Below are 14,279 nucleotides of genomic sequence, written 5' to 3'. Positions count from 1 at the left end.
TTTCTAGTCCTCCCATCAAGCACACCTCTGCCAGCTGAAATAAATTTTCGGCGACGACAAAGAAAAGTATACACGCCTTAAACACAGGTCCGGGTAGATAGTTTCGCAGCTCAAGAACTTCCTTGGTTCCAGGATGGCGGCCTATTCGTAGTCCGCATTGAAATTGGGTTCTAATGGGGAATGGAATGACAAGTTGTGAAATTCGATTTGGATGCGGGGGATGTGGCTTTTTGGGTAGATTCAACTTTTATGCTTCATTTAATCTACAGTTCTAAATTCCGTGTTAGGGATATCACTTGATTCGGTTCTTTAATCAATAATTTTATGTGTTGTGTGGTTTAGTGGTTCGAGCCGATGGCTTTTATAATGGCGATTTTGCTTAATCTCTGGCACCTTTTGAGGTGAAACGTTGTAGCACCAGAGTCAGCTCCTTATGAGTGCCATTTTGAACTATGACACCTTAAAATAACAGAGAGAGAGTGAAATGGCACCCTTAGAGGTGCCATGCGAAACCAACTGGCACCTTCAAGGGTACCATTGAGGGCCATAGGGAGCCAAGTGTCACACATAAGAAGGTGCCGCTGGTGCTACAATATTTAACCGTAAAAAGTGTCATATTCAACTTGCAGTTTCAAAAGTGTATGGATCATGTGAAACACCTACCACTTCCCTCGTGCTGTAATTTTAACGTTTCATACTAACAGGTAGGGAGAGAAGTAGGTTGTATCACCCTTTCGAGCTACATGAGACATCGCGATAATAGATAGAAATTTGATGGGGTGGGAGGGGGGGAGTAAACTACTGTAAAATCCTGAAACTTCACGAAAGAACTTAGGGTGTTGTTGGAAATCGCTTTTCTGTATCATAATTAGACTGGGCCTTAGTTTTGACTTCTTTTGTGTTTTACTTCCCGATGTTTGTCTTGACGTTCGATTTTGCACGATGAATTAAAGAAAAGGTGTTAAAAAAGATGTTTGTACAAATAAAGAAAAGAAATAAATAGAAGCTCCAATATTAAATTTTTCAGTGTTATTCCACAATGATTTTCATTGACCTGCTGGTTTGTTCTTTTATTTCTTCAACTAGTAGAGGGCTCGACTTCGGGTAGTATTATACATAAGACAGAGACTTCAAAAGTAAAAGCGATCTCACAACTTTAGAACACTCAAATGGTTGAACTTCTTATGCCATGGCATTTGAAAGTGTTCCCGTGCTACCCATATAGCGAAAAAAAAATAGAAATTTTCACAACTATAAAACAAAAGTTTAAAAAAAAAACATTTTCAACTAACGAAGAAATGAAATATTTATAAAATATGTAGAATGAAATGCACATGACCATTCTGGAGAAAATCTTTCGAAGACTTAAAAATTATTAACATCCGCAAAATTCCAAATTAAAATAATATTTCGTAAAATGAGGTATCAGTATTCGAACTTTAAACTGAAGCATACTCAGTTCGTTGCAATATTGTTATGGTGAAATAATAGATACACAAACAATGAGTTTTATAAAGCAATATAAGATAGGATCAAATACGTTGAATAAGCAACGATATGAATCATATACTTTAACAGGTAACATTCAAGAAGTCAGGGATGGTCACGGGACAAGGGAAGTCATTATGACCTCCCAAAAGTACCTTTATTCGGAACCTATTGTTTGCCCATTCGGCAAGTTTAGTGAGAGTATTGCAAAAGATGATTAATGTTTCCTCTCATTAGATGCGTGCATGCACATCATTGGTCATTCGGAAGCATTTTGATTTCTATTCGATAAACTGAAATTTTCCCCCTTACCAAAAATTTAGACTCATGACGGCCTTGGAAGAAGATTGAAGTTTTTTAAAGTCTGCACTTTTTTGCTAACGTGTTTTCCTTCCATGCTTGCTTTAAGATCGAATCAAAAGCAATAAGACGAAAATCATATTAAAAATAACATGGTGTAAAAAATTTACAAAACAATTATTCAGATGAAATAAGACCGATAGTAAAAGTTTTTCCACGGTCATTAGAAGGTGTTCGTCTCAAGTGCTTAGTAAAAAAACAAATCTGTCGCGTTTTCTGTCCTTTAAATCATTCCCAAGTACAGTTCCCACAGCGAGGGCCCATTGCCACCCGTCGTGCTCAACAATAAGCGACTGATTGGTGAGCAGTTATCTAGATAGACATTCCTGTATTGCGGCTTCATTTAAACTTCCACCTGACTAAGAAGTCCATATCAGTGTTTGATAGGACTCAATAATGCCGCTTAAAGGCCCCCGGGGGGGAGGGGGTTTGTCTGCAAGGCTCATCGTGACTACAAGAAAACGCCTGGATTATTTTTCGCTACAAATAGGATAAAGCAGTTTTTGAGAACCATAATATAGCTGCAACTGCTGTCAGGTGACAGCTCTGCGTGGTAATAAATTGTGGAATACATGGCAGCGGTAGCTTCAGAGCTATGTTTCATTTAGTTTAATGGTTTTATCTTTAAATAACGTTACGTTACTTCTACTCGTTAACGCATGCTAATCTTACTACACGTTAAGATTAGCATGCACACTAGACATAATAATGGTTCAGTTAAGAAGGTCTAAAAAATCGAAAGAAAAAATTGTTAAACACGAAATTAGTAAACTGGATATTGTATCCAAATCAGTGATCAAAAAAGCCTGTGATAGATTTGCTCCTAAAATTTTGCATATTCTTGCGTTATCAATTGAAAATCAAGTATTCAATCTCACACAGGCACAATGGAAAGACCTCAAACTACGAAAGGACTTATGTGCTTTGGGAAATTGAACATTTTGCTTTGTGCATAAACTTTTGCGACATAGTAAAATTAGATAAAAAATAAAATATAATATTTTTTTTTTCCAATTTTGACACATAAACTTGTAATGTAGTTGTTTTGATACAGCACAAGTTTCAAAACATTCCAGTATATATATTTCATTTTATTAACTTATTTATAATGTGCTTGAACGTTTGCGCCGCACTGTATTACTATAATTGTTAACAAATTTGTTCAGCAAATGTAATCTAAATTTAAGATCTTTACTGTGTTGTTAATGATATAGTCAATCGTATTTTTTCTTGTTTAAGTTATAAGCTATTACGTAGCTAAAAATAATTACTAAATGATACATTACTTTGTTTTCTCATTCGATTGCTTTCGAATTAAATGTCGTTTTCAAAAAAATAAATTAATGTTCTAAAAATTTGAAATTTTTGAGGAATAAACAGAAGTGTTTAAAAAACATGCATAATTTTTGTCTACAGTAAAAATAACGGACACCGGTGATTTTGAGGCGATGTTAACCTAACGAAAAATTAATTAATTAATTCAGTAAACTGATTTCGATTAAAAGATACTACAATTAATAGACTTATGGAGTATTGAGGTTAATTTCGAGAGTGAAATCTATTTCACGACTCGGATTTTCTTCTTTAAAGAAAAGCAAATCGTGTCAAAACAATTAAAAATTAAACAGAAACTGACTCATTAAAATTAAAGAATCAAGAAAAAATTGAGTGTTTTCAAACTCTATCTCTAGTTCGTAGATTTAAAAAAGGTTTTGTTTGAGGTTATAGCCTTAATATTGGAGCTTATAAAAAAGTGTAATACCAAATGTCATCAAAAATACCAGATTACAGTTTAAAGTTGAAATCTGTCAAAACTGCATTTTAAAATAAAACTTCATCAAAAGGACAAACTACTTTGCTTATTTAATTGTTTAAAAATAAAAAAGAAAATAACTTCTCAGAAAACATCAACTCCCCCGATGAACCGCTTTCCCATAAAATGCCATTAAGAAAGCACATCGCCGGGAGCTTGGGTTTTTTATTTTTTTTTTTGTGGAGTTGACGAGTTTGACCTATTGAACCCCCTAGTAACGTAGAGGTGTACTTATAAGGAGCGGGCAATCTGTTTCAGAAAAAGGTTTCAAGACTGATAAAGTCGCTCATAACGTTTTTATTTCATACTAAAGAGGTTTTGCCTAAGGTCATCCTACTAGTAGGCGAGTGGTAACTGAGGATGCTTCTGGTTTTGGGCAAGGTGATAGAATTGTATGGGCGGGATGAAGACAAGTTCTCTCGCGTTTTTTAATTATGTCGAGATTGCATATTTCTTTCTACGGTATGCTGCTGAAATTATGATTCATATCGAGAGCAATTTTCTGATTTAAGAGATACTTGAAAAAGATGTAATTTTGAAAGATTTCTTTCTAGTCGGAGATAAGTTTCATTTGCATTTTATTTAGGCATGAAATTATCTGTGTAATGAAGAGGCAATTTTTTCTACTTTTTTAAAGATGATTTTCAGAGTTGAATTTTCTGAGAACCACAGTTTGTTGATTTCATTTAATAACTGGGCGAAAATACTTTTCAATATTTGGCAAGTTGTTCCATAATATCGAAATCACATACGTCTGACGCTTTAAAATCAGAACTCTGGCTCATTCATCTTGGATTATTATTATTTTTTATTTGCCTTTGTTTTTTGAATATTTAGTTGAAAATGTTTTGATTTAAATGAAGAAACGACAAAAACGGTGGAGAAATTTGGGAATTTCTCAGTTTCAGGAGAAAAAATAGAAAACTATGATGATTGTAATGATAAACGGTTGATAGACTTTACCGTTTTTCCATTTTCAGACATTTTTTCTATTGCTTCGAGAAGTATTTTATTCTTACAGGATTAACAAATTAATACCAGTTTCGCTAGGAGTGTTAACTGGTGGGGGTTAGTGTCGGACTAGATTTATAAATTGCCCCCCAAGAGCAAAATGTAAAAACTTAAAAAACCACATCTTAAAAAACTCCAAACCCACAGAGTACGCGCTGTTTCCAAATTATAGAAATTCTATAACCTGTCAAAATTACAAAAAAACAGAAGAAGAATTGAATACGAAAAACGTCCCATTAGAAGCAGTTAAAAATAAATTAACTTCATGACAAAGACAAAAATAAAGCTTAAAAAATAAAGCTCCCCAGTGTAAAGCAAAAAAGAGATAAAAACAGATTTGTGAATACTTCTTTGAAATTAGACGTATAAAAAATAAGCAGTTCTGCTTAAAATATTTTTTATTATCATCTTCAATTTGTCTGAATTTTAGTATTTTTTGCTTTTGCCCGCTTAATATTGTTTGAAATAAGTAAAGAATGTATGAAATTTATTTATCATGATTATCGTTTCAAATACTTTAGATTTTTTTTATTTTTGCGTTTTAGACTAAAAAAAAAAAAAAAAACGCAATATTTATATTAGTTCATTATAATATGCAAGCTTCTTATGAGTTAAAAAGGGGGCTAAAAAAATTGTTGTTGTCCGTAAAAGCTATATGTTCTAGAAAAGGACAAGCAAACATTCTTTACTTTAATCGAATTAAATGGATTCGATTTTTTCGAAGCTATTACGCTCGCGAAAAATAAATGATTAAAATAAATGAATGGATAAATAAATTAAAAATCAACAAACAAAACCTGTACCTATATTTACTTAAATAATACATAATAAATACTTAGGAAAAGAGAACGGAAATTCTCGAAGCCTCACTCAATAATTGGAATGCCTGATAGTCAGCTTGAGAAGTACAAAAATATATTAAGAAACAATAGTTCCAGCGATGGTTGGTTTTGATAGATCGCCAACAGATCGTTCTCTCAGCTGCGACGAAAAAACCACTTCCTTCATAGAGGCAACATTTTCAATCAATGCCTTCCGCTGACAGTGTTTCCTATATTGTAGACATCAGGCAGTCATCCAAAGTCGTTGTCACAGCTGTCTCAGAGATTGCCAAAGAAAAAGTGTCTCTTTTAACAGACAGCCTGACGCCTCAACTCATGTTGCCTTCCAAGATTTTTATGAGCGCGAGTAAGCATCATTACTAGCAATTATACACACATAACTCACTTAACTGGAGTACAAAGAAATGCGAAGACGTAGGCTCTACCGGTATGTGGTCTTCAAGCTCATTTCGGGATTAGTTTTAAAAAAAAACACTTAATAAATTTCTAATAAGGGCTGAAAGATTTTTTATCATGCACTTAGAAAATTGAGGAAATTTTTTTATCAATGATGTATACACATTAAAAGCTCTTTCAGAGCTAAATATTTCAATTAAATATGTTATCATTTATTTCAGCTTAAATTTAATTCTTACTCTGGTTTAAATTTTCAAATTATTAATGACAGAGAATAATAGAAATACATTTTACATTTAGAGTAGGATTTACAGAAAATGACATACGATTGAAAAGGTTATAGCTATCAGACTTCTTCTGCTCTTACATATCTTTTAGGGAGTAATCATACATCTGGATAAATAACGTTTTTAAATAAATAGTAATAGCATAAAATACTTTCTATGCGTCATCACCGTGAAAAAAATTCCGAAACGTTCCTCGAAAATAATGGACAGCTTGTATGCTAATTTCTGCCAGTAACATCTTTAGAAAAAACCAGGAAAATTTCCCGCTAAAAGTTAGTAACATTCCTGAAACTAACACGGAATATTTCTTCAAAATTCAGAATCCTTCCCATTCCAAGTCAGTCAAATTTCTGGAATAACTCATGGAACTTCAGTGAAAACTTATATATGTGTATAGTAATAGCTTAGCACCTTCCTGATGTACCAGGAAAGCCCCTAAAGCAAATATGGCCGAAGCTAAGCCGGAATTGCAAGCATTCCTCCAAAGCTACACTATCCGATGACTGCATTTCGCCCTTGATGTCCAGTTCCCCCACTCAATCTGGAGGGGTTCATAACTTTGTAAGCTGAAGCAGGAATAAATATTAAGGTGGCCTAATGTATTTTTATACTGGTAGCTAAAAATGTTTTTCACCGCAGAGTAAATTTGGCATTCATGGAACTTGTTGCGATTCAGGAAACATTTTCGTAAAAAATATTGTTTTTCACAGGATGCTGGTGCGAACCCTTGAAAATCCGGAAAGAGACCCGGAAGTAATTAGTGACATTTCGGTTTTATTTATTTATTTATTTTTTTTTTTACAGTGTAAAGGTAAAGGGCAAATAAGGTGGCAAGTAACGCTGAAACGTGTCATTTGCGTAAAAATGAAGGCAATGTAACAGGTTATACGTGAATTGAATTGTGATGATGACGGTATTTAAAGTGATTTTTCAAAGAATGCTGTTAACTGCAGAAATTAGTTATGTAGCTCAAAATGATCCAATGAGATAGAAAAACACTTTGTTTTCTCCAAATAGAATACTTCACTAAATTCATATCAGTGTAAAACTAAGAATTTGTAAAACTGGAGAAAAACATGTAGTTTTTTGAAATTTTAAATAGTAACTCACCGAAATCAGCAACACAGTAATGTTCTTGTGGGTGTGAATAAAAGCAGGAACAAGTGTTGGTATCCGTAATCATTGAAGATATCACTAAGGCTCCGAAAAGGAGCCACAAAGAAGTAGTCATTTTGAACACCTAGGATCAAAAGCTAAAAAAAAAAAGAATAATAATAAAATCTTAATATTTATCATTTTAATTTTTACTCATTCATTCCAATCATCTTTGATAGCAATGAAGCAAAACAGAATATGTTTTTTATATATATTCTGTATAGTTGCATTGTTGGCAAACACGATTCTAATGAATGAATAAAAGTTGATATTATAATTTTCAATATTTTCTTTCAATTAGCTAGATTACAAGTCTTAATTATTTATCTTATTAATGCAAAACGATATCGGACAATAAAATACACTTTTTTTTCCCTCAAAACATAGATTGGAGCTAAAATTTATGTACGACAAAATAAGCCAAAATGTTTGCTTACAAGATCAAAACATTATTAACGGCCAAAAAGAAATTTAAAGCACCTGCCAACTATAATTTCCTTGGTCTAGAGATGTAGAAAAAAAATTCTACAAATTTTTCCTTAGTAATCTTTTTTTCTTTTTTTTTAAATACTAATTACAGAAGAACAGTTTAAAAGAAGTATCTTATGTTCATTAATCAATTAAAATTAATAATTGCAAGTTGTTAGTTGGATATTAAGAATGTTTTGAAAACATCAGTTTTATTTTAAATATCTATACTGTATTGCAACAATTTTTATCGTTGAAATATTCGGGGCACCGTAAAATGAATTAAATTTTGCCTGAATAAATTACATACCTTGGAACATAGATATATTAGAAAGTTTTACATACTCAAATCCAAGCTAATTGAATAAAAACTACTAAACTTATCACAAAATCGTACTTAAAGAAATAGTGTGCAATCTGAATTAAAAATGCAAGGCAGGGAATTGCCCCCCGTGCTATAGAAAGTAAGTTTATCCTGATAAGAGCAACCAATGGATTGGATTGATCTGCATGTGTCCAACTCTTGGTTTTGTAATATCTATAGGGGAGGGTGGCCAAGCGGGTAGGCTTTCGAAGAACGCTCAAAAATTGTAGTTTTTGGATTTTTAATTGCAACAATTACGGCTTTATTTCCTAGCAGGGTTCTTGAACTTCAAAATAAAAAGTGATTTTTGTATTATTTCATACCCAATATTTATTTATTATCAAACTTAACAAACATGTGAAAAACCCGCTTTGCCCTACCATTGAGCCCAAAGTGGGTAAGCTTAACTAATTGTGGTTTGGTACATTTTAACATCGAATATGAAGTTATAAATGATTAAAATAGTTGACTAGCTATCTGCCATTATATAAAAAAATATAAAACAGTTGTATTTCTCCAATTTAAAGTCAGTACATTTGTTTATAAAACATAAAAAAATAACTGAGTTAATTAATAGAATAAATTAATTGTGCCCCCCCCCCCCAAAAAAAAAAAACTTTTTAAAGTTAGATTTTCTCTTTCAATAGGATAAGTATAAGTCAGCACACGAGTTAAGAAATTTTAAATAAATATATGATTAAATCTCATAGCCGCTTTGCCCGACCCGCTTTGCCCAAAGGCACGTTTTTATTTCAACAATTATAACCTTAAATTCATAATTAAAAAAAAAACCTAATGACCATCGTAGTTTAAAGGTGGATAGTGTCAGAATGAGTTAATATTATTGACAATCAAAAAAATAAGACGGTCTTCGACTAATTACAAGTTACAAAACTTCATTTTTTTTAATGTATATATATATTTTTTATTTTAAGCCTAATTGCGCCATGCCGCTTCACAGCTGATTCGCTGGGACTGATAATAACTCGGGGGAGATCGGGTAAACACGACATACGTATGCATCGCCGCTAACACACCATGGGGGTGGGGGCATATGAAGGCCTACCCGCTTTGGGCCACCCTCCCCTATTGTTGGGGAAAAAAGCTTTTCTGGAGTTGGAGGAAATCAGGAGGTTCTGAAGGAAATATGGTCGTTCTAAATAAATGTTACAAATTCGTCGAGTTATTAAAAACTATTAAAAGTATTTATTACTCGGATGGAATTCCCCTATTTCGAAGCTTTGAACTACGGATTACACCAATTTCCCAACATAATTTCGCTAGGCATTGGTTCATGACATTACATGACTTCATCTTCTCACATAAAGGACAACAAAAAAAAAAATTAGAAATTTTAATAAATTTTCTATTACAGGAGCGAATACATCAAATTTCTCAACTAAAAACTTTGGTAATACATGTTTAGAAACAGTGTTTCGTTACACATGGGGATGTCACTAATGAAAGATAGTTTTTCCAATGCTTTGAACATAGTCTTCAATCATTCTAATGATATCTAATGAAACTAGGTGGTGCATATCTTAAAATAGACTATTTTGTGTTCTAAGAGTACCGGTTTGCTTAAAAATGTGCTAAAGTGGATAATAAAGGGGTTTTTTTTCTTATTCTTTATGATTCGTTAATTGAAAAAAAAAAAAAAAACAATCCTTATCGATTAATCACGAATTTTACCTCAAGTATATAATCGAAATTTCTGTTCTGAAGGATAAAATAAATGTAATTTATGTTAAAATAAAATCGACGCACTTTATACGAGGATACGGAAGCAAAGTTGGCAAAGACTCTGTGAACCAAATCAAAGAACCTTTCACAGGATACTATTTTAGCTCGGAGAGGAAGCACTTAACGTATGTAAAACGCCAGACTCATTTTGATTTGGTACAATTATAACTACTGAATGACAAAGAAATGATTCTATCAGGCCCTTGGCCTAAAACAAAAACACTAAATTAAAACACAGTGTCAATTTTTACGAGTTGCTTTAAAAACGTGGATAGCTGCATCTCGGGTTGTCACCATTTAATTGACAATAACTATATAGCTTTTAAAAGATGAATTTAGAAATACGTCAATTGAAATCCCAAAAACAAATCTTGAAATTTCAGGAGAACCGTAGACATGTGTTTCGGGTTGCAAGGGACCCCTTTTTCAAAGCAAAAAGTGAGATTCATATAAAAACTGTAAGGGGTAAACATTTCATATATGATGCATCAACTGCTAATGTGAACTTTTTCCCATTCATTCTACATCTTCTTCAATATGGTAACGAAATATCCATGAAATGCATTGGCAATAGCAATAGAATATTCACCATTCATTCTTGTAAAGAAATATTTAAAGAAAAATCATAAAAGCTCTAGTGTTCAGAATAAAAATCGCTTAAACTCTTATAAAGTTGATGAGAAATTATATTCAATCTAATGACTGTAAAATACGGCCGTTTTCAAAGCGTCATGCCCATGTCCGATACATCAACGAAAGAGACGCAGTATTAATTTTATGTTTGCCTTTTCTTCAGCCCCGTGATTCACTCTTCGCTGAATCACATTTTTTTTTTGTGCACCTTAAATCTCAAAGCTGTCAGATGTTGTTTCAAAACGCTAACAACAGGTGGTATCAAAAAACTGCATTTGCTAATTAAAAACACTAATTTTGGTACCTGATTGTTTTATCAAGTACCACAGGATTCAAGTCAGCAGGATGGAGAAAGTACATACTTTTCCTTATTTTGGCAATTATAATATTTTTAAACGGTAAAATCTGACTATTTCTGGCTATTCGATAGTTAGAAACTGATTATCATTTTCTGAAATATTTTGACACATGAATTGATTATACTAAGCCTTATTCGATAGTTAGATCACTTATGAGATTTGCCCTGTTTTCATGAAGATATCACAATAGAAAATGAAATTTTTTGATTTTATTTTCAAGAAAGTTAAAAAATATATAATTTTATTTTAGTAACTGCGGTAACTTCAAGATATATTATAATTAATTGAACTGATAAAAGAATTAATAAACTCTGATTAGGACCAAAAATTAAAAAAACAAACAAAAAGGATCGAGAGATAAAAAGTGAGAGCGGGGGGGGAATAATAACAGAACTTTAATGGATAAGTTTGATGTTATTGTCAAAAATAAAAGCAAATTAGTTTTCGACTAAAAATATCGTTGTTATCAGACATTTTGATTCTCAACATTCTATTTCAACGCAGCTAACCCATTTTTGAAAAGTTTGTAGAAACCTAGGATATTTTCAATATTTTTAACTGCAGTCACAACTTCTTATATCAACCTTAACTTCGTCCATGTTCAAGTTGCAACAACTTTCGAGATAAACTGTTGATTACCGCTTCAATTCAAAACTTTGTATTCCAACCTTACCATTTTTATGTCTTAATAAATGCAATTAGAAGCATTAAAAAACATTTCGAAACATTGTTGCTTTGAGAATGTCATTTACACAGTTATTAAGAAAGCACGCATCAGTTAGAATAAAAAAAGGATAACATTAAGTAAATTTTTTTCCAGGTCTAATTTTTTTCTTCTTTATAAGATTCTATACATTAGAATCAAAAAGGTGTAACATTAAGAAAATTATTTTTCGATCGATCAGAGCTGTTTTTTTCCTTTTGAGATTCTATACATTTAAGAGATAAAAAAAGATCGATTCCCTGAAGCAACCTCGTTTATTTGAGGATCAGCAATCCTTTTTATTTAAAAAGAAAGGAGACTCTGTTGCTGATAGCAATGCAGCTCTATAATTTGTAGCTTTGCTACTGTCGAGCTTAATTTAAAGCAATTACAGAAGAAGTTGAGAAAAAAAATGTCACGCGAGCTTATTCTTGTGACGCTTGTCAAACGTTTTTGGCTTGTTGGGGTTGGTGACACAAGCGCAAAAAGCTTTAATTGAATAGTACTAATGAAACGTCAAACGAAACAAAAATTAAGTGGTGGTTAGAACTTGATGTACTGGTATGATGAACAAAGGGATATTCAAGGAACTGAGGTAATAGTGTTATGATGAAGTTTTATAGCGTTAGGGGTACAATTGCTTAAAACGGAGGAAATTTTTGCTGGCAAGCAAATCCATAGCTAACGCAGTTCTGAATGAAATTTATCTGACACTAACAAAAAGTGAGTTTTTGCGGCGAAATGAAAAATAAAAAAATAAAATACAATAGACAATTTGTATTCAGATTTTCAGAATAATAAAATATAAAAAATAAAATAAAAGACAAATAACTGGTTTCATTTTGCATTCGTAAGGTCTATAGAAACAAAACTGACGGTTTCTTTAACTAAAATCGATATTTATTTATATTTTCGTTTATAAAAGAGAATGGTTGCGTGCAACTCTCAAAGTTTTTGTTGAATTCACTTATCACGTTTCGTGACGACTCATCCAATAGCAAACACTTGAGTTCATTCATCAACTTTTTACTTTTGTTTATAAACGATTGTCAGCGAAATATATATTATCAAAAGTAAACGTATTTTGTTTTGTAAACTAAAGTTTCTAAACAAAAGACATACATACATAAACATAGTTCACTAAACTTTCAGTTGAAAGATCATTAAATAGAAAAAAAAATAAAAAAATACTTAGAAGTTAAAATTATATTTTAACAAAGAGTGTTTTTAAAGTAGGACGGCAGCCGGTTTGTCCACCCATCTTCTTAATAATCTCTTGAATATGCGATTTAAACAGATTTTAGACTTTTTTCAAGGTTCTAGGGAACATTCTTCAATGCGAAAACGATTTCCAGTTTGTGTTTAAACGTTTCAGAAATTTACAGCTCTACAAGGCGATTTAAACCTTTAATAGTTCCTGACAAAATCGATAGATTTCATTGAGCAACGAAAACATAACAAACTTTTGGCAAATACATATGCAGCCGACAGGATTTTTTATTTTACCATTATATATATATATATATATATATATATATATATATATATATATATATATATATATATATATAACGTTTTAACACCAGTGCCTACAAGCAAAGATATAACGAGGGTTTTTTTTATTATTATTTCTTTTCAAGGCATTAAAATGTTCCTTGACATTTTTTAGAGGAGCGAGATTCATATTCAAGAAGTAAAATAATAGAAAATATTAGAACCAAAAGACCAATATAGGGATTCAGTTTTGAATATCTAACTTTCTAAGTATAAAATGACGAGAAAAGGTGAAACGTGTTTTAAGATGTTTCCATAGTTTGAGTTCTAGAAAATACGCACTCTAATGTATCATTTAAAAGATTAAAATTACTTACAATGATAGATTTGGTATAAACAGCTTGAATTTAGGAAGTGAATAAAGTATGTGATAAACTGAGTGCGTGAGTTATAATGTGATGAAACTTTTATTTGTGTGCATAAAGGAAAGATCGCGAAATGAAACTACGTTATGAATGAATAAGAAAGACAAAAAAACTGTTTTGAGATGACTAATCCTGTACGCTTTTCTAAAAACTAAATGTTTTTCTTGTTAAATTTTTTTTCAGAAAAATATATTAAGTAAAAAACGTACAACTCCTGGTTTTGGAAGCCATAATTTTTACTAAATTTTTTTAAAATCGAAACTATGGACAATTTTATAGCGAATAAACATTCATAAAAGAAAAAGAAAATATACAATTTGTCATACAACCCAGTAGTTTTCAAACATTTTATACCTGCGCTCCCTTTTCAATAAGAAATTTAAAAGAAAAATTGTTTTACCTCCACCCCCCAACCGTGCGATTCAATTTCATAAATGCTATTCTGGTTCGACAGTTTATTTAATGGGTTAGATAATCAAAAACTTATTTTATATAAAGTAATTTTTATGCACTAAAACCTATTTATGTATTGTTTTATTGTAATATGAGTATTGATAATTTAACTGCATTTAACAAATTGTAGAAAGTTACAGAAAATATATACACATAAAATACAACATTTTAGAATTAGTATTAAAATATTAGTGCATTTGACGGGCTTGTTTCGAGCACCCATTTTCTCAAACTATGGAACCACTCCTAATACAGTACCACCTCGTTTATCCGGACTCAGAACAA

General features: G+C 31.7%; 1 protein-coding gene across 1 annotated transcript in view; it reads right to left on the bottom strand.

Moving 5' to 3' along the window:
• LOC129231217 (tissue inhibitor of metalloproteinase-like) overlaps nt 1-14,279 on the bottom strand; it is an 86,056-nt gene that overhangs the window by 25,858 nt on the left and 45,919 nt on the right. Inside the window, exon 3 of the mRNA XM_054865473.1 lies at nt 7,308-7,450. Within this exon, the coding sequence (XP_054721448.1) occupies nt 7,308-7,428 (121 nt within the window). The 5' untranslated portion in view covers nt 7,429-7,450. The remainder of the gene's footprint in view (nt 1-7,307; nt 7,451-14,279) is intronic.

The sequence above is a fragment of the Uloborus diversus genome, chromosome 10 (assembly GCF_026930045.1).
Source record: "Uloborus diversus isolate 005 chromosome 10, Udiv.v.3.1, whole genome shotgun sequence".
In the NCBI taxonomy this organism is placed as follows: Eukaryota; Metazoa; Arthropoda; class Arachnida; order Araneae; family Uloboridae; genus Uloborus; species Uloborus diversus.
Note: the sequence above shows the minus strand (reverse complement) of the source record. Positions and strands in the feature narration are given on the sequence as shown.